The sequence below is a fragment of the Emericellopsis atlantica genome (assembly GCF_019669845.1).
Source record: "Emericellopsis atlantica unplaced genomic scaffold F5Z01scaffold_34, whole genome shotgun sequence".
Classification (NCBI taxonomy): domain Eukaryota; kingdom Fungi; phylum Ascomycota; class Sordariomycetes; order Hypocreales; family Bionectriaceae; genus Emericellopsis; species Emericellopsis atlantica.
In genome coordinates, this window is record NW_025764736.1 from 179,138 (window position 1) to 195,502 (window position 16,365).

General features: G+C 51.5%; 5 protein-coding genes across 5 annotated transcripts; 4 read left to right on the plus strand and 1 right to left on the minus strand.

Moving 5' to 3' along the window:
• Window positions 1-970: 970 nt before the first annotated feature.
• On the plus strand, window positions 971-1,609 carry F5Z01DRAFT_640077 (uncharacterized protein; the record flags this gene model as incomplete). The annotated part of the gene is made up of 1 exon (XM_046262500.1): window positions 971-1,609. One exon carries the CDS (start codon window positions 971-973, stop codon window positions 1,607-1,609), a length of 639 nt encoding a protein of 212 aa, XP_046114594.1.
• A 3,669-nt stretch (window positions 1,610-5,278) lies between these two features.
• On the plus strand, window positions 5,279-8,279 carry F5Z01DRAFT_355540 (uncharacterized protein). The gene has a single exon (XM_046259268.1). The coding sequence runs from the start codon at window positions 5,394-5,396 to the stop codon at window positions 7,986-7,988; it is 2,595 nt and encodes an 864-aa protein (XP_046114595.1). The 5' UTR covers window positions 5,279-5,393; the 3' UTR covers window positions 7,989-8,279.
• A 437-nt stretch (window positions 8,280-8,716) lies between these two features.
• On the minus strand, window positions 8,717-9,809 carry F5Z01DRAFT_665663 (uncharacterized protein). Its single transcript, XM_046264170.1, has 2 exons — window positions 9,405-9,809; window positions 8,717-9,357 (listed from the first exon to the last, which is right to left on the minus strand). Exons 1-2 carry the CDS (start codon window positions 9,794-9,796, stop codon window positions 9,162-9,164), a joined length of 588 nt encoding a protein of 195 aa, XP_046114596.1. The 5' UTR covers window positions 9,797-9,809; the 3' UTR covers window positions 8,717-9,161.
• Window positions 9,810-10,440: 631 nt separating this feature from the next.
• Window positions 10,441-11,119, plus strand: F5Z01DRAFT_665664 (uncharacterized protein). The gene is made up of 2 exons (XM_046264171.1): window positions 10,441-10,794; window positions 10,845-11,119. Exons 1-2 carry the CDS (start codon window positions 10,457-10,459, stop codon window positions 11,026-11,028), a joined length of 522 nt encoding a protein of 173 aa, XP_046114597.1. The 5' UTR covers window positions 10,441-10,456; the 3' UTR covers window positions 11,029-11,119.
• A 1,666-nt stretch (window positions 11,120-12,785) lies between these two features.
• F5Z01DRAFT_355556 (cytochrome P450) lies at window positions 12,786-14,837 on the plus strand. Its single transcript, XM_046259269.1, has 3 exons — window positions 12,786-13,259; window positions 13,311-14,435; window positions 14,485-14,837. The coding sequence occupies exons 1-3, from the start codon at window positions 12,963-12,965 to the stop codon at window positions 14,590-14,592; spliced, it is 1,530 nt and encodes a 509-aa protein (XP_046114598.1). The 5' UTR covers window positions 12,786-12,962; the 3' UTR covers window positions 14,593-14,837.
• Window positions 14,838-16,365: the final 1,528 nt, after the last annotated feature.

The following is a 16,365-nucleotide window of genomic DNA, read 5'->3' on the forward strand; positions in this document are numbered from 1 at the left end:
TAAGCATCGCCGACGATCTGCCCATCCGCATGCCGCAAATGCTCCAGGAGCTGCAGTACCTGATGCGTCTGTAGGCTATTCATCAACCTGTGATATTATACCCCGTCCTCTATGTGCGCGTCTGCACTTCCCTGCGCCGGTCTTCGTCCGTGATACTAGGCATTCCGTCACGCCCGTACGTACCGTAGCACCAGCTTCGTCCTTCGTAGCTTCGGTGATGCGCAATGAATGTATCTCACTTCGATGCTGCCGGCAGTAGACCAACGTCCCAGTCGGAGGCCATGGGGTGCGAGTAAGACTTGTGCGATGCTACTAAGCATATAGGAATGACGAACCACTCCCCTTGAACATTCAGCACGGTACGGACATCAGTGACAGGACGCTTGCAAGGCCTTTGGGCCAATGGTGCAATGTTGCAACAACGGCTACGCCCAGGCTGTTGCCAAACCAGTCACTCACATATCCCCAGGAATGACACACGGGATCATCCATACTTGTTAGGCTATGAAGGGCAGCATCGGCAAGTTCGGCCCATGTCAGGAACTGGCGCTGGGCGGTACCATCACAGCCCGGAGCGGTCAAATGAGTCTCGCATTGAATCGAACAAACAAGCGAAGGGCCAAAGGAGGGCAACAATTTTGAATTATCGGCGGTCTATTTCCGCTGGACGATCGAAGCAGCAAAAGAGGTGAGTGACCATGACGAGGACGCACGGGCGGCTCCATACAGCACCTGCAGCTACTCATCACGGCCTCACCTCCCGTTCTCCCATGCCAGCAGCTACTGTGCCTGTTTGGATCGCTCGTCGTTCGATCAGTGCCTGATCTTGCACCTTGCGCTTTGACTGGCATTCGTTCAACTGGTCGCCCTTGAAACCCGCAGGCTATTCGCCCAGGGCAAGGTGTCGCAATCTACGGATAGCGGGGCTGCAAACGGACCCGTGGGGTGTTATACAGTACTTCTGACCAAGATGGACGGCTACGGATGGACGGGCCACGAATGGACGGCCACGAATGGACGACTACGAACGGACGGCTACGAACGGCCGGCACTACGAACGGACGGCCACGAACGGCCGGCACTACGAACGGACGGCCACGAACGGCCGGCACTACGAACGGACGGCCACGAACGGCCGGCACTACGAACGGACGGCTACGATTGGCCGGCGCCACGAACAAAACGCGGCACGAACAGAACGCGGCACGAACGGACGGCTACGAACGGACGGCTACGAACGGACGGCTACGAACGGACGGCTACGAATGGACGGCTACGAACGGACGGCACCACAAATAGACGGCTACGAATGGACGGCGCCACGAACAGAACGCGCCACGAACAGAACGCGCCACGAACAGAACGCGCCACGAACAGAACGCGCCACGAACAGAACGCGCCACGAACAGAACGCGCCACGAGTCGACCAAGATTAGACACGTACCGTGTGATCAGCGTAGCGTGGCAGGTATGGCCTTCCTGGGAAGAGCTGATCGGGGACGGTAATTATGTGTTCCTGAACGGGACTGCCGCTTCTTTAGCATATTCGGGCACGATGTTGTCCGTTCTTCGTGTAGACGAGCCGTCATTGCCCGAGGCGTTCGATTAGTTCGTAATCGGGGTAGAGCGAGCAGCTATTCAATTCAGAAACTTTCATGTCGGCCTCGACACGGATTAAACGATGTAATCACTTGGCAAGCCCCTACTGTAAATGCTCACCTTTGCCATACTGCTATATGCAGTTTCTAGTTACTCTCTGTGGTCTCCGAGCTCCTCTTAAATGGCAGAGTTAAGCTATTAAAAACTGCCATCGGATTCGCAGAAAGCGGCAAAGAACTTTAGCAACTTTACAACGACTTTTGTAATGGAGATCTAGAACAGACCATCCGTGTTTTGGACCGAATCGAAACTCAAGGGATCCCCCCCGCCAAAGTCAGAGCCGCTCTTGATACCCGGGAATTGCAAAACCTTCTGGAGAATAGCTACTCGACGACTACTGGGCGGGAACGCGGCACTGGCGACTTCGACACCTAACTCGGGAAGATCTGAGGGGGCTTTTGAGGAGGTTCATGGGTTAGGATAGTATTAATTGTGCCAATCCAAGGTATCACGTTGAGCTGCTTGATGGGGGGCCCAAGCAAAAACGCTGAGCTTTTGTCCGCGCCGGTAATGATTCTGTTAGGGTTGTCGTTTGCTAAACAGCTTTAGGCGAAAGAGTTTGGGGAGAATCTGCGGAAAATAGGTTTTTGCTCCGCGTTCTACCTAGTCGTGAGTCTATCCGTGAAGGCGAAGTAGCCTACAAAGCCAAGTTTCAAGGCCGAACTCTCCACTAATAAAGGCACGAATAAAGCATAAACGCGAAGGGCAAAATACTAGAGAACCTAAGAGCTTTTACCAGCCAGCTATTAGATTGGTCCCACTCTACAGAACTAAATATAAACGTGTCTGTCTCCGCTTGGGTACGCGCAGCGGTACGAGTGTCAACGCCCCAGACGGTATTGATCACTTAAAGACCCACGGATATTCTCGACGGTAGGACTCGGGCTCTGGCTTGGCTTCTTCTCCAAAGTTTCCAAGATCGACAGAATTTTCACACTTTCAAGTTACTCAACACGGCAAATAGAGCATCCTGCCCTGCGCCGAGTGACATTCGTAGAACCAAACACAAAGGGAGGACGCTATAAAAATCACGTGCTCTCCTTCGGTATTAATCCAACGGTCTTAGTGATAGCATGGACATTCAATTTGCAAGGATCGCGAGTAGATATTAATACTCAGGATAGCGCAGTAGTCAGATTTTGCAAAAGCGGTATTAGTTAAAACTATATAGTAGATTAAGCTCAACTCTATATGACAACCCAGAACAGACCACTTGGCTATTGCGACCGGCATGCGATCGCATGCGCCTCTCACGTGCGGCCCAGTTTTCCCTCCAATTACAACAACACAACCACCATGCGCGAGGACGACCTCACCCTGAGCCTACGCTCCTTCGACGACGTATGGCTCACTAGATCACGACGCTCCCGTGCACCCTCACAATCGCTACTAGTATATGGGAAATTAGCTTCACCATAGTCAGTCTCTACCTAGTTCGATAGCTATCAATACAATCATCTACGCATAGATTACTCACTGCACTACACTGTGGCCCGACCGCTCGTCAATGACCTTCTATTCTACCTACCCTATAGCTAGTCTAGACCCCAATGTCACAGGAAAGCAGGAGAGAACAAAGATGCAGCTGGGAAAAACTAAGTCAGCGCCCGACTTGGTGTGGATGGCTTTGATCCACTAATATGGCACCTCCCTAAATCCCCCTTGTCTAGAGTTTGGTTGATCACATCCTTCCCAATAGTCCTGTTGACGAGAGCGTATTGACAGCGTTTAAAATTGGTTTGCGTGCTTTGCGTGAGTTACAGTCACTGTCGGCCGCTTGCCACCAGGCAGGCTCCTGGAGCGCTAGAAGACGTCCGAAAATTTGCGCGACGATCTTGCCGCCGTTTCATGACGTCTTCGCGGCACCGATAAGGCCATGAGGCCACCGCTTGTCGACATAGAAAATATGGCGAAAACAGGGCGCAGTGGGCGCCCAAGATGATCGATATTTATAACTAGCGCTGTTTTGAGTCGCAGTTTCGATGCTTATATCAAAGACAGGGATGAATATAATCGGGCAGCCGATCTGTTTGTTTCCGCCAACACCGACTTCAGGCACAATCGCGAGGTGTGTAGCCGCATTGGGTCTGCCACTCAGGTTCAGTGGTCCGTTTTGCACTTTATTAGGTGGCCGCCGCCAAGCCTTTCTACACTGAGAAAGCGTAGCGATGCCTATGACGGTTTGGCATACTGTTGCACGTGTGCTACCGTGCAAGAACCGCATACTGGCCGTCAATCTCACATCAAGCATTTGCTTAATGGGAGCAAGTGGCGCAGCGATGGACATTGGCTGGGAAAGGGAATGGAGGCGTTCTTTCAGAAACATCCTAAAAAAGACCCGGTGAAATGTCGCTGCCGATCAGGCGTGTTTGCCTAAATCTAAGGATTTGAGCAGTCGAACCATACCCTGTCAAGGTCGCAAAGACATGAGCAATTGGGCGTAAAGGAGGTGACGGAGGATGGAGCGGGTGCTCTCGCTCTTCAATGGCAGAATGAGCAGCTGGTGGTTGCTGAAGCTTTTCTAGTAGAAGAGGCTGATTGAATTACTCGGTGTCGTCTCGGGCCCATGCCGCCATAATGGAACGGAGGAGAGGGCACGCAGACGGGCTTCACGGATGGTGCTGGTGCGGCCGGTGAAACTAGGTGACGACCGACTGCAGGACCGGGAAGAGGGGATGGGAACAAGGGAGACCAGAGTCAGCGTTGATGGAGCAGCCGCAACGCGTAACGCGGCTTCCGGTACCGGTATGTTCAGCTTCTCATGGGTCGGATAGTCCATGAAAAGGTTACCAATTCCGACCTGACTACAGCACGCCTGGCAAGGTGGCTGGTGATTTTCAGCACGGTGCGCTTGCCAGAGAAATAAAATGGTGGTATTTGTCGCAAAGAACAGCCATCTGGAGAGGCCGGTTGGCAGTAACAGACCTTTGGGAATACCACTGGAGTCCGACCCGAAGCGTGGGCCACCAACTTCCCTTCCAGCATCCGCAGTGATGATAGTAAAGTCGACGATCTTTGTGTGGGTAGTGCCCAGGTCTTTCGGTTCGTGGGTGGCTGATTGTGCGTGTGATCCACGACGACTCGTGGGCGAGATACTTGGACGCCTCCGCTGTGTTATCGTCTTCCACAATATCCCGCAGCATAACAAGCCTTGCGTCGCTTACAGATATCGTGGCCGCAGCATATTATTATCTATGAGCAACCATAATTACGGTAAATGTTTCGTACGTTTCAATTCAATACCGGAGTGTCAACACCGGGGCATTAGTCGGCCACGGTCTAGGCAGCCACGCCACGTCCCATCGCACTGACGGGCAGATTCACGTACTTGCTCAATGTTGAGTTAGGTGCTTGGGGGCGCCTTAATGCAGCCAGAGAGATTGAGCAGGTACCCTCCGTACCGCAAGAGACCCTTCAACAAGCCCCCACGATGGCACGGCAATGAATCACTGCCCGCAGGCTCACCGTCGAACCGTACAGACACGTCGCCAATGAGGGATCAGTACGTGGATGTGACATCAGTGGTGTCGACGGACGTGAAACACCAGCCCCGCTGTTAGCGCCGCTTTTTGAAGCCATATACGTCCATCCCTGGCCCTCGATTCCAACCCCGCTCTTACTTCTGGATTCCAACCCCGCCTCTGCCTTCTGGATCGCAACCCAGCGACCAGGATCTACGAAACACAGGTTCTAATTCCACCTGGCCCCTACTTAGCGTAGGTCCTTGTTCCAAGATGCATCGACAAGGTCAACCTATTTTCCGACATATTCCCCAATCAAGAACAGATCTCTCGCCTAAATCGTGCGAGGCACTCGACAAGGACGGTTCAGAATGCAAGCGGATGCTCCAGAAGCCGCAGTATGACTTCTGCTCTGAGCATTACTTTGAAAAAAAAAAGCTCTATGCGAAGTATAAGCAGACACAGGCCGACTACGAGGCCCGGCGAGGCCTAGCCAGCAATCTTAGCGTTGATGCCATGGAAGAGATAGTACGACTTGGGGACAAGGTCGTAGCCATGAGAGACGAGGTCAATCGCCGTTTCTTCAGCAGGGGGGCAGGAAACAACAGGGGTCATATTCAACAGATTCTGAAGATCAAGAATGAAGTTGATCGCCTCAAAACCCTGATCGCCTCGCGACAACCTGAATCGACGAATTTTGCGGCTGATGAAGAACCAGCCTTAACAAGCGCAGCAGCGACAGAGGGCCAGACTAGGGTATACCGGTCTCTTCTTTCCCCTGACGTTCCCCTGTCGGAACTCAATCATCTCCCAAGAGACCATCCCGTCGTCATTATAAGGGAATTTACAGACGCCATCCGAAATTCTCAAGTCGACAAAATCTACAAGATATTCCCATCCTTGAACGATTCCACCGAGCTTATCCATGATCCAGAGGAGGGAACGGAAAGAGCGCCAGACAAAGGTGATCTGGTAATTCACTATATCTTCCGAGAATTCTTGGTCTGGACGGAAAACACAGAGGTTCTTGCGATAGCAAGCAAGACCGAGACGATTGATACCTTCCTCCGCCACTCGACGACGGAGCTGGACAACTATATCAAGTTTCTTGAAGCGTTTAAATCAGGTAGACCCGATACCTCTCATTTTCTTCGGGATGCGATTTGCGATTATCTCTTGCCTCAGGATGCGCCTTGCATCACCATTCTCGGAGCTAGAATCGCATCCGAGCCCTGTCAGCGAAGAATGGGTATTGATGGATGGGATATCTTATACCAATATTTCTCCCACGAGGATACATGGAGATACCTTGAGCAGTACAGTGTCATGTACGATGATCTGCTACTGGCCAAAAAGCTATGCACGCTGCATAGATACGACAACCCAGGAGACGAGGGTCCATCCTGGCTACACCCTGATGATGATGTATCTCAGGAATGCGGAATGGCTCTTCTTTTGGGTTTTGTTGCGCAAACAAAAGGCTTCTGTGATCCAAAGAAGCCATTCACTAATAGGGTCGACGGAAGTATAACGGAAAAACAAACCCGGAACTACGTGGCCGGACGCATGAGCAAGAACGATCCCCTGGCACAGAAGCTTATCCAAGAACTTTCATCGAGAGTAGTGCGATTACTTGTCTTCGTATATGACCGAGAGACAAGGAAATCTATTATCGAAACTGGAGATATGGGCCATAACTGGATCAGTCGCACTCGGACGGCATGCAATCAGAAACAACTGGTAGACGCACCGTGGGAAATCGAGTGGTCAGTAAAGAATATTCTGGACGACCTGGAGCTCATTCGATCAATTCGTGACCGAATGACGGGCAGGAACTACTACGAATTCATCATCATCGATAGGAACGATAGGCCAAAGTTCGACGTGCTCGAGTGTGTGGCAGATGCACTCATGCAACTTTCTGGGAACTTGTCGGGCCAGGGCGTTCTTGTGAAAACTGTCCGGGATGTCATTCCATCTGCGGAGCAAGATAGGTTCCTGAAGGCAGTAGTCGGAGAAGTCCCCCCCTCTTGGCGACTGTCCACAAGTGTTCCTCACGTTGAGTACGAGGGTAATCGACTCAGAGCATGGGATATTCAGAGAAATCACCCCAACATTGTTGAGGACAAAAAAGACAAGCACAGATGGGATAACCGAGAAAACAACATTCTATCAGGAATTCTCTCCAGTATGGAAGGAGCCGGTGTTATCTCCAGAGCAGTGAAATTTGAAAGACCCCATGCTACCGCGAAACTGCTGATGGCAGTCGACGGACACGAGGATTTGTATTGGGACTATTCATCCATCTCTGGCGGAGCGCTTGAATTCAATACTCGACTTGGCGAACTCAGACTCCACAACACCGCAAGCAAGGTACTTTGTAACGCAACGTTAAGTCTCGACGGAGACGGTCTGCGCCGTTTTGCAAAAGCTTTCAAGGACGGAAATCCAGCTGCTGTGTTCGCGAAGGGCATGATTCACACAAACTACTGCGCGTGGCCATTGCCTCATATGAGCGACAACCCCGTATTCGCTGACCTCAACTTCTGCACCCCTGACGGTCATCTATACAAGTGGAAGAGTCTACCATTCGATTTTCCTACATCATTCGAATCATGGCAGTACTATCTCCACTGCGAAATCAATTGCAAGCTGCCGTTTGTTCGAGCAACCCAGACAACTTTCATCATCTGTGCCTCGACTGCGGCCGAGGCAGAAACTAATGTAGACAGACTTCTGGTTGTTGCGGAAAAATTAGGTTGGAGGCTATCGTTTCCTATGACTCACCGGTGGACGAGTGAATTGAACGTGCTTGACGCTGAAGTGTTATGGAAGGGAATCCAGCCGCTTGCAGCACAATTACTGTAAGGCATTGATACATACGATTGTTTCAAATTGAAGGCTTGTGCAGGATACCTATCAATCTTGATATTTACTTGCAGTCTGCGAAGCGGTACCAAAAGCGCAGGGCCCATTTAAGGCCGCTGGAATTGGTGCCGGGAATAAGCAAGCAACCCAGCGACACCCATCCGGGAAGGAGGGTACCTGTCACAGCGGTATGCTTGACCTGCAGCTACTTTGTTTTTGCTGTGGCCTTGTAGTGGCGGCGGACACGAGATTGACACGCGCGGGTTTCAAGCTCGGCTATTTTCAGCCGCTCCATTTCAATAAGTAGCTCTAGGTACTTATGTGTACATCCGTATACCGTTCTGCCCAAAGAGCATACGTCTGTGTGGAAGGGGAAGCCGCTTTTGATCAGTGCTATATGTTAGGTTGGGGATATCTTCCTTACGTATTGAATAGCAGCCGAGGCTAAATTTCAGATCACATCCCCGGGATCCGTATGAATGTGTCTCGAAGCGGTAAATAACCTCGTGTCTCAAGAATAGTTTGCGAGCCCTTGATCAAGCACATCAGACTTCAGATGCCATACCTCGATAAGACCGCTTATGCTCGCGTTCACAGGGAAAGAGAAAATTATCATTCTTAATCACCGCACATATATATCGACGGACCAAGTCTTCTGTCCACTTACGGCTGTAGAAAAAGCCACATTAGTCCTCAAAACGACCTGGGCGGCTGACGTGCGATGATTTGTGACTGATGACCTGATAACAGACCCTCCGGCCTCTAAAGAGCCGTCTTCCCCTTTCGTGGAGATTCTGATATTGTAACGTTCGTGCAACGACACGGAGACCTGTTGGCCGTCTGAAGCCAAAGATGCTATCTAGTGCTCAGTTCCGGCATGTGCAAGTACGGAAAAGGTGATTATGACGTGAACTTGTTAATCTTTGTGAGACTTTCAATCAGTGGAAGGGACTGGATTTAGGTCTCGCGGATTTGGGCGCCATTCTATTAGATAGTAAGTAAAAGGGAGCGTCTTATGCAAGCCTTTGGGGTCGTTACGGAGAACGAAACTCTGGTGTCTTGCTCGGCGAGGTCGCCACGGAGACGTGGATTTATCATGTGAGTCTGTGTTTTCGATTGTCTGGAGCCATGCTAGATGGCTAAGCCATACATATCCTGAAGCTCTTGGTTCGATTAGTCTTGGCCGAACTTCCACCCAAAGTGACCCTTGTAGCCCACTGCCTCCCTGTACACGTTGATGAAGATCGAGCTTCCAAGCAGCCATAGGATGGCACGTGATCCCATAACCGACGCCGCCATAGAGAGAGCAATGCCTTGCCAAGGGCGAATGAGTGGGGCCGTCGAAGTGGCAGAATACAGAGACAGAACGCTGTGATGTTATCATAAGAACGGGCAACTGAGAAAGGGGTCACTCACAGGAGGACGAAACGGGCCGTTCGCGCCAACAAAAGTCGCAACAACCACCACATCCAAGCGCAGGCCATAGCCATGCCAACTACGTACAGCCTGCGGAATGTTCTTAGAATAGACATCTTTCTGTGCTCATTTATCGAATGACTGTTTGTCAAGCGTAGATACAGGCACTGGGCTAGCTTCGGGGGGTATAGCAAGCGCGCTAGTGTTAGGTTCGACAACAGAGTACGAGCGAACAGAATAAGAACGATTCCGAAGAAACGCCTCGTGTATCCCTCAACTACGTTGGAGATGGGCAGGTTCGAGCTTTGGTGCACGAAACTTTGTGAGTCCGGCATTATGGCCTTCTCTTCTACTATGCATGGATCGCTCTGCTGCATCTTCTTTCGCAGCATGACTGAAAGTAAGTCGCAAGTGCATAGTGCTAGAAGACGGGTAGTGCGAGGATCTCGATACTTAAAGTAGAAATAGAGGTGGCTAAGTATGCCAAAATGCCAAATATTGAATTCAATTCAATTATTCTTATCTCGTAGTTGATGTAAGGTTGCCTTTCTGGCTAACCTCGGCCATGGCCGGGACTGGCTCCTAGATTTGCCCCGGTCGTGAGGTAGGGCAGTGTCCTACGGGTAAAAGGTATATCGATAGTGATGGAGTGGTACTATAGATCTCCCTAGCCGACTTTTCGATTAGCTTATTGAGTAAATCTCAGAACGTTTGCGCGCTCCAAATCATGCCGTCGGTGGCGCGATGGTACGTTCAACACCCGTTCCGGAACCCTGCGGTATCGCCAGTAATGACACGCTTGGACGAAAGCAGTAGGGTGGGACACCGGCACGAACAACGTGGTTTATGGACTCCGGACGTAAGTTCTCCTAATCGTGAAAAAATCACTCGAGACCAAAGCCGGCTTTCGAAAATACGCGGGTTGGCAGTGCCGACTATTGAAGCGTCGGACCCCCCACAACTCAAGGTGGGAAAGTCGAATTCTATTTAATAAGAAGGCAGTGTCGCCACAAACACACTCGACCTCTCTAACGTACTATAAGCAGAACAGCATGAATCACAAATCTGGAACCTCGCAAATTGACTCGACTGAGAATCTGTCGCATTCATATGTACGGTTTACTCCTCGTGACTGGATAGTATCGTGTATAGACACCCTTATACATATTGGCTTGTTTAATACGTCTCAACCGCCATTCACACCGGCAAACTTAGAATCCCGCATGGCTCATTCTTCAGACCAGTCTTTTAAGGCAGCAACAAACGCAAAAGACAGAGCAGCAATAACTAGCTGGCGGAGCGTAATCTCTCTTCTATCAATAATTCTCTCGGCTTGGTCGTTTTGTAAGCAGAGGCTTGGTCGCCAATGCATTTCTAGAAGCGCCCTTGGGTAAGTATCTCCCTTTTGGATCAGCAACGCAGCTCGCTGACGAGCAACAGGAAGGCTATAGCGCAGAGTGGAACCTATTCCAAGGAATGTTTCGCTGAGTGGGGCCCATGGATTCTCCCAGCTGTTTTGTGTTACTTCATCTTTCCCTCGGTGACGTTGCTCGCTGCTGTCAGTGGTGGCTACGGCATCCACCGTATGCAGAGATATTCGGCCATGGGTCGTAGTGCTACTTAGATCCTATCGTCGGCTGCAATGAAATCATGGCTGGTATGTATACCAAACTTACGCATGCAATAAGATACACCTCGGGCATTCTTGACTGCCTCCATTCCTATAACAATATGGGACCTTTGCCTGTACGGATCTGTCTCCCGTGGATGTCCTGTGCCGTAGGGCCACGAATGAGCACCTAAAGACCGGAAGCTCCTATCTGGAAAGAGATGGGTCGCCATCAATACTTTAATGCTTTCATAGCAGTGCATGGCCTCGCGCAGAACTCCCGCTGCGTCTCTGCTCATTGGTGGCGTGGGACTTTGTGCCTTCAACTTGGCTCGCCGTGGAGTAGTATAGCATTGCACACAGGGCTCCTTTACGGGTGACCTATTACGTCTTCCATGAGCTACGATTAGCTACAGCAAGTTCTCGAACGCATGAATAGTTTGCGTATTGTTTATGACCCAGCAGATCCTGGGGGCGATTCCTTACGGCTTAACCCTAAACCCCGCCTGAAGTAGGCACGATACACTTCATTCGTCGGTAATGAAACTACAAAGGTATTATCTGGGTCTGCAACACGCCTTTCTACAGAAGCATATCGAGTCAACACATAGCCTCTGAATCATGGGCGAGACTTGATATTATAGAGGTATAGATTTATACGTCTTGCGCCATGTAGATTGATCACTTGATAAGCGTTCTTGTTTATATAATGGAGTTCAAGAAATTTCAGTATCTGTTTTTTGACTCGGGTACCACACGACCGATGTGGGTGCATCCTCGTAAGCGACGATGTCTCCTTCGGACCCCACCTCGCCTTGATGTCTCGGCCCGCCTGCCTTTCCGAGCTCGTTTGCTTCCCGGGACATGCTCCATGCTCAACTCCTCCCCAACGCCGCTGGAGCTGCACTGTGTTGATACCACAAGGGACGCCTAGTGTGAATCACCTGCCTCCAAATCAGCGTAACGTCACAGGCTTGCGTCAAATGCCACCAACGTTTCAGTCTCAGCGCCCCCCCACGCCCCTTGCGTCGGCATCACAGGGGTGGGATAAGGATCCACGGGGGATGGGCTCGGCGAGTAGCTAGTACAAGAACTCGGAAAGTTTAGATTCGGCAGAGGGTCTTTCGTTTCTTCGGCCTCGTGGCATTGATGACCAGGTTTGACCTCGACCAGCGCTGGACATATCGTGGCGTTCAACCCCGCGGCTTGTTTCTGCAGGCAATCCACGTATTGTCCCGCCAACTCGACCCACCGGCGCTTCCAACTGAGAACCTCATCATCTTTCTTGACTGCTTCGATGAGTTGGAAGTACTCGCGCTCCAGCGCTGCGTTTTCCCTCTCCAAGTTTTCGCAGCGCTCGCGTAGATTCTGCTCGAACCATTGTAGATTCGTCTCGAACATATCCGCGAACGATGTCGTTGCAGGCTGAGCGGCTGTGTGAGCATTCTCCATGATGACCGACGTGCGCAGGTATGTTCTGATCCCTGGGGGCCCCTCGAATGCAGGACAAGTGATAGAAGAATCAATTATCTCCACCAATGTCGGAGGCGCGTATGTCTCCGTTGTCAAAGTGCCTCCAGAACTGGCCGTCCGACTTGGGGTTCCAAGAGCGACAGCGCGCACGATGTTGATATCGCGGTATCCCGGCCAATTTCGCCCGCAATTACTGCCCCTTGCATCACAGAAGACAGCCTCTACCCTGCTCGCTGTTTTTGTTGCAGGATATGGTGACCCCCAATTGGCTGATCGTACGGAAAGCTCGTCTGAGTGAGCTTATGACTAAGGTCTAGTACAGTATATGTAGCGGACTGGATAGACTTCTTTAGCAGCTTACCGTTACCGGGATGCAAGCGTTCTGAACCAGGACTCATACAGCTCGTGCTTGTCCCCATTGGTAGCCTTGAATTGGCTTAGCCATTGCTCTTCGTCTTTTTCTTTTGCTGATCAGCATGGTTCTATCCTCACTCACCATCAGCCAGATCATCTGCGCTACCCTGGTCCCCCTCGTCTGGGCCCTGCTCCACGAGCTTCTGTGCTCCCCTCTTCGTCACATACCTGGGCCTCCGCTAGCTCGATTCACAGACCTCTACCGCGCCTTCCTTACCTATCGCGGGGGCGTCGAACTTCATTTCCGACGTTGGCACCGCGTATATGGCACGGCCGTTCGCATCGGCAACAATGCTGTGAGCATCAACGACCCGGCCCTTATTAAGGACATATACGCATTCAAAGACGAGTGGATCAAGGTTCCACCCCCCCCGTTGCTTGAGGTATGGAGATGGCTGACGAAACAATAGAGCGACATGTACCGCCCGAACGATATCCTCACCCAAGGCCAGCGTCTCCCAAACCTCTTCAATACCCCGAGCAAGATCCTACACGCTAAGCTCTCTTCTCCTATTCGTGGCTTCTGGTCTCTCAATAGCATCCTCAAGATGGAACCTCTCATTGACGAGACCACCTCTCTCCTCCTCTGCTCGCTAGAGTCGCGCTTTGCGGACAAGGACCAAGAATTCTGCATGATGGATGAGTGGCTGACATACTACGCCTGGGACACCGTCGCTAACGTTAGCTTCGGGCGAGCCTACGGGTTTCTTGAGAGGGGCGAAGACGTTGACAATATCATCGCCGAGTCTACCTCTGGGCTCAAGTACTTTGCCTTCGTGAGTCAGGTCCCTGGACTGGACGATTGGCTTGATAAGAATCCAGTCATTCGCATAGGGCCGAAACCCTTCCTGAATGGATTCCTAAAGGCCGTCGAAGTCATCTCCGAATACAAGCAGCGTGCTTCCTACAGCGAGTTCAGGCGGGGGTCGACCCAGCATTTTCTAGACAAATACAGCGCTCTAAAGGGTACTGTCGACGACGCTCAGATCACCAATTGGCTGATGCTCAACATCATCGCCGGAGGAGACTCGACAGCGGGCGCCATGAGGAGTGTGATCTACCATGTCGCCAGGAATCCACAAGTGCAGGTGAAACTCGTTCAGGAACTCGACAAAGCAGGGCTTGATATCCCGGCCCAGTGGGGGGATATCAAGTCTCTTCCATACCTGGATGCTGTCGTCCGCGAGTCCTATCGGATTTCGCCGGGACTCGGACTTGTGCTCGAACGCGTAGTTCCTGAGGGAGGCTTCGAGCTGCCGGACGGTCGTTCTCTCCCCGGCGGTACAAAAGTCGGCATCAATCCCTGCGTCGTGACACGAGACGCGGAGCTCTTTGGTCCGGACGTGGAAACGTACAGGCCGGAGAGGTGGCTGCGGGAAAGCATGGAGGAAGAGGCACAGTTTCAGACCAGGTACCGGAAGATGATGCAGGTTACAGATTTCGGGTTTGGGGCCGGCACCCGCGTCTGCCTCGGCAAGCACCTAGCAAAGATCGAGCTATACAAGCTGGCTGCGACGCTCTACAGTACATTCGACGTGAGTGAAGCCAACAGAAGACATGCAAAGGCGCTAATCTCGATTGAAGCTTCGTTTGAAAAGCCCACAACACGAGTGGAAGACCTTCAACGCATGGTTCATGTATCAGACAGACATGCCCATGATTATCAGCAAGCGGGCACAGCGGAGAAGTTGAGCACGAGAAAGTAAACATTCAACGGATCAGAAGTCCGCTGAACCTGGCCAAAGGACCTTCTTCGCATGACACGAAGTAGGTACATGATGCCGTCATAGATAGGTACGATCAGCTGCCAAGAATCTACGAACGCGAGCCATTCTACACTAAGACACGGTATAATCAGCGGCCGCCTGGCCGTCGCCAGAGCTTCGTTCCTGTGAGGTTGGTTGAAATTACATATACATGGTATAACAAATCCCCACGGCTAAATCTAGATCTTCGCACCTATACCCAGTAGAGCTCTGAGCATGTCAAAGACCCAGGGCATTCACAACTTCCAGCTTGCAATAGTGATACCTTGGTCAGACGTTGCGCCTCAAAGCCGGAAATAAGACGTCGCAGCCAATGTACACTCGGCCAGGCCCAGAGGGTGTCGAATTTGATGAAAGGGAGATGACTACACAAGCAACATGTTGAATGCTCACTCATTGGTCAATTATCTGGTCACTATGGAACGCAGACTGATGCATCTTCAGCTGATCCTACCGGATATGCACGCAAGCAAGCGGACTGTTCGATCCTGATCCACCAGTGCGGCCTCAGACACGTTTTTTTATGCCTGAAGGCCAGGCTAGCTTCATAGAGAGACGTAAGTGGCTGTTCTTCTCGGTCAACCCAAAGCTGCTGTTTGAGGATCAGAATTTCTATATGAGATACCGACACGGTGACGTTCCGTCTGTGTTGCCTGCAATGGGTCACGTGCCCGTTCACGACTCGATCCAATCGCTCGACGCCCCGACGCGCCTGGGTCGAAGCATAGTGCATGAAGCAGAGGCACGCATCGTAACATTGTCTTTTGTTCGTAGCAGGCTTCTCCGGCAGTGAATCCTTGGTGCCAACATTTGATTCAGGGTTACATCGCCGGCATCAAAGACGGCATGATCCTACCAGATTTGTCGCGCCCTTTCGAAGCCCGCTAAGCCGGGCTTGCTCCCCGTACTTCTGCCTCAGCAGCAGTAGAGGCACAGATAACCAAAGCTATAGGAGTGGCTCAAACAAACGGCAACCTGCAGCTGATTTTGTTATAGATCCAGAACTGCCAAAATTGGAACGATAGGGGTAGATCGAAAGGGAGCCGCACCCACTTGTAGAGATGACCGTCTGGCGTCGAGAAGTTGAGATGAGCGAAAGCAGAAGCGGTGATCACGTGGACTGGCCAAGCGCAATAATACGAATGTGTTGTTCCCTTTGTACAGTACTGCAGAAGTAGTAGAAGAGAACATTATCGCCGGCGTCAACCATTGGCTGCAGCACCTCGGCGATGTAAATTGCCAGCATGGTCTTCCCTTTTCCAGGGCCACCTGAGATCCAGAGGAGTGGGTGATCCGCATCTGCCAGCCACTCTTGATAATGGGGATGCCGTACGATCTATTCGTAGGTGCCGTCAACCCTGCGACCTTTCAATGCAATCAGGACCTTGCGATCAACCTCGGGTCTCGTCAGAAGCAAAGCGTCAAGAACGGGTGCGTCCTCCACATGCGAGTCGGTGGTCAGAGGTATCGTCCTGGGTACCGTAGAAATGAACGTGAGGACCTCTTTTGCGTATGCTGCGGCTCGGACCTGTGCGAATCTGCATAGTGGTAAAATCGTCGAATGACTAAGTACTGGGTGGCATCCCTTAGCCCGGCCGCCTCCGTCTCGAAACAAAGGATGCCGTGCTTTTGTGCGAAACTGTCCCGGTTCGCTCCGTGGTGCGTCAATTGATAGCTGGAGGCAATGAGGCCATGAACT

What these genes read in the sequence shown, in the direction of transcription:
- F5Z01DRAFT_355540 (XM_046259268.1), top strand. Translation starts at nt 5,394, where the DNA reads ATGCATCGACAAGGTCAACCTATTTTCCGACATATTCCCCAATCAAGA.
- F5Z01DRAFT_355556 (XM_046259269.1), top strand. Translation starts at nt 12,963, where the DNA reads ATGGTTCTATCCTCACTCACCATCAGCCAGATCATCTGCGCTACCCTG. An exon ending in TCAAAGACGAGTGGATCAAG is followed by an intron (nt 13,260 to 13,310) that starts GTTCCACCCCCC and finishes ACGAAACAATAG; the next exon opens with AGCGACATGTACCGCCCGAA. An exon ending in CGCTCTACAGTACATTCGAC is followed by an intron (nt 14,436 to 14,484) that starts GTGAGTGAAGCC and finishes TCTCGATTGAAG; the next exon opens with CTTCGTTTGAAAAGCCCACA.
- F5Z01DRAFT_665663 (XM_046264170.1), bottom strand. Translation starts at nt 9,796, where the DNA reads ATGCTGCGAAAGAAGATGCAGCAGAGCGATCCATGCATAGTAGAAGAG. An exon ending in ACGGCCCGTTTCGTCCTCCT is followed by an intron (nt 9,358 to 9,404) that starts GTGAGTGACCCC and finishes ATAACATCACAG; the next exon opens with CGTTCTGTCTCTGTATTCTG.
- F5Z01DRAFT_665664 (XM_046264171.1), top strand. Translation starts at nt 10,457, where the DNA reads ATGAATCACAAATCTGGAACCTCGCAAATTGACTCGACTGAGAATCTG. An exon ending in ATTTCTAGAAGCGCCCTTGG is followed by an intron (nt 10,795 to 10,844) that starts GTAAGTATCTCC and finishes GACGAGCAACAG; the next exon opens with GAAGGCTATAGCGCAGAGTG.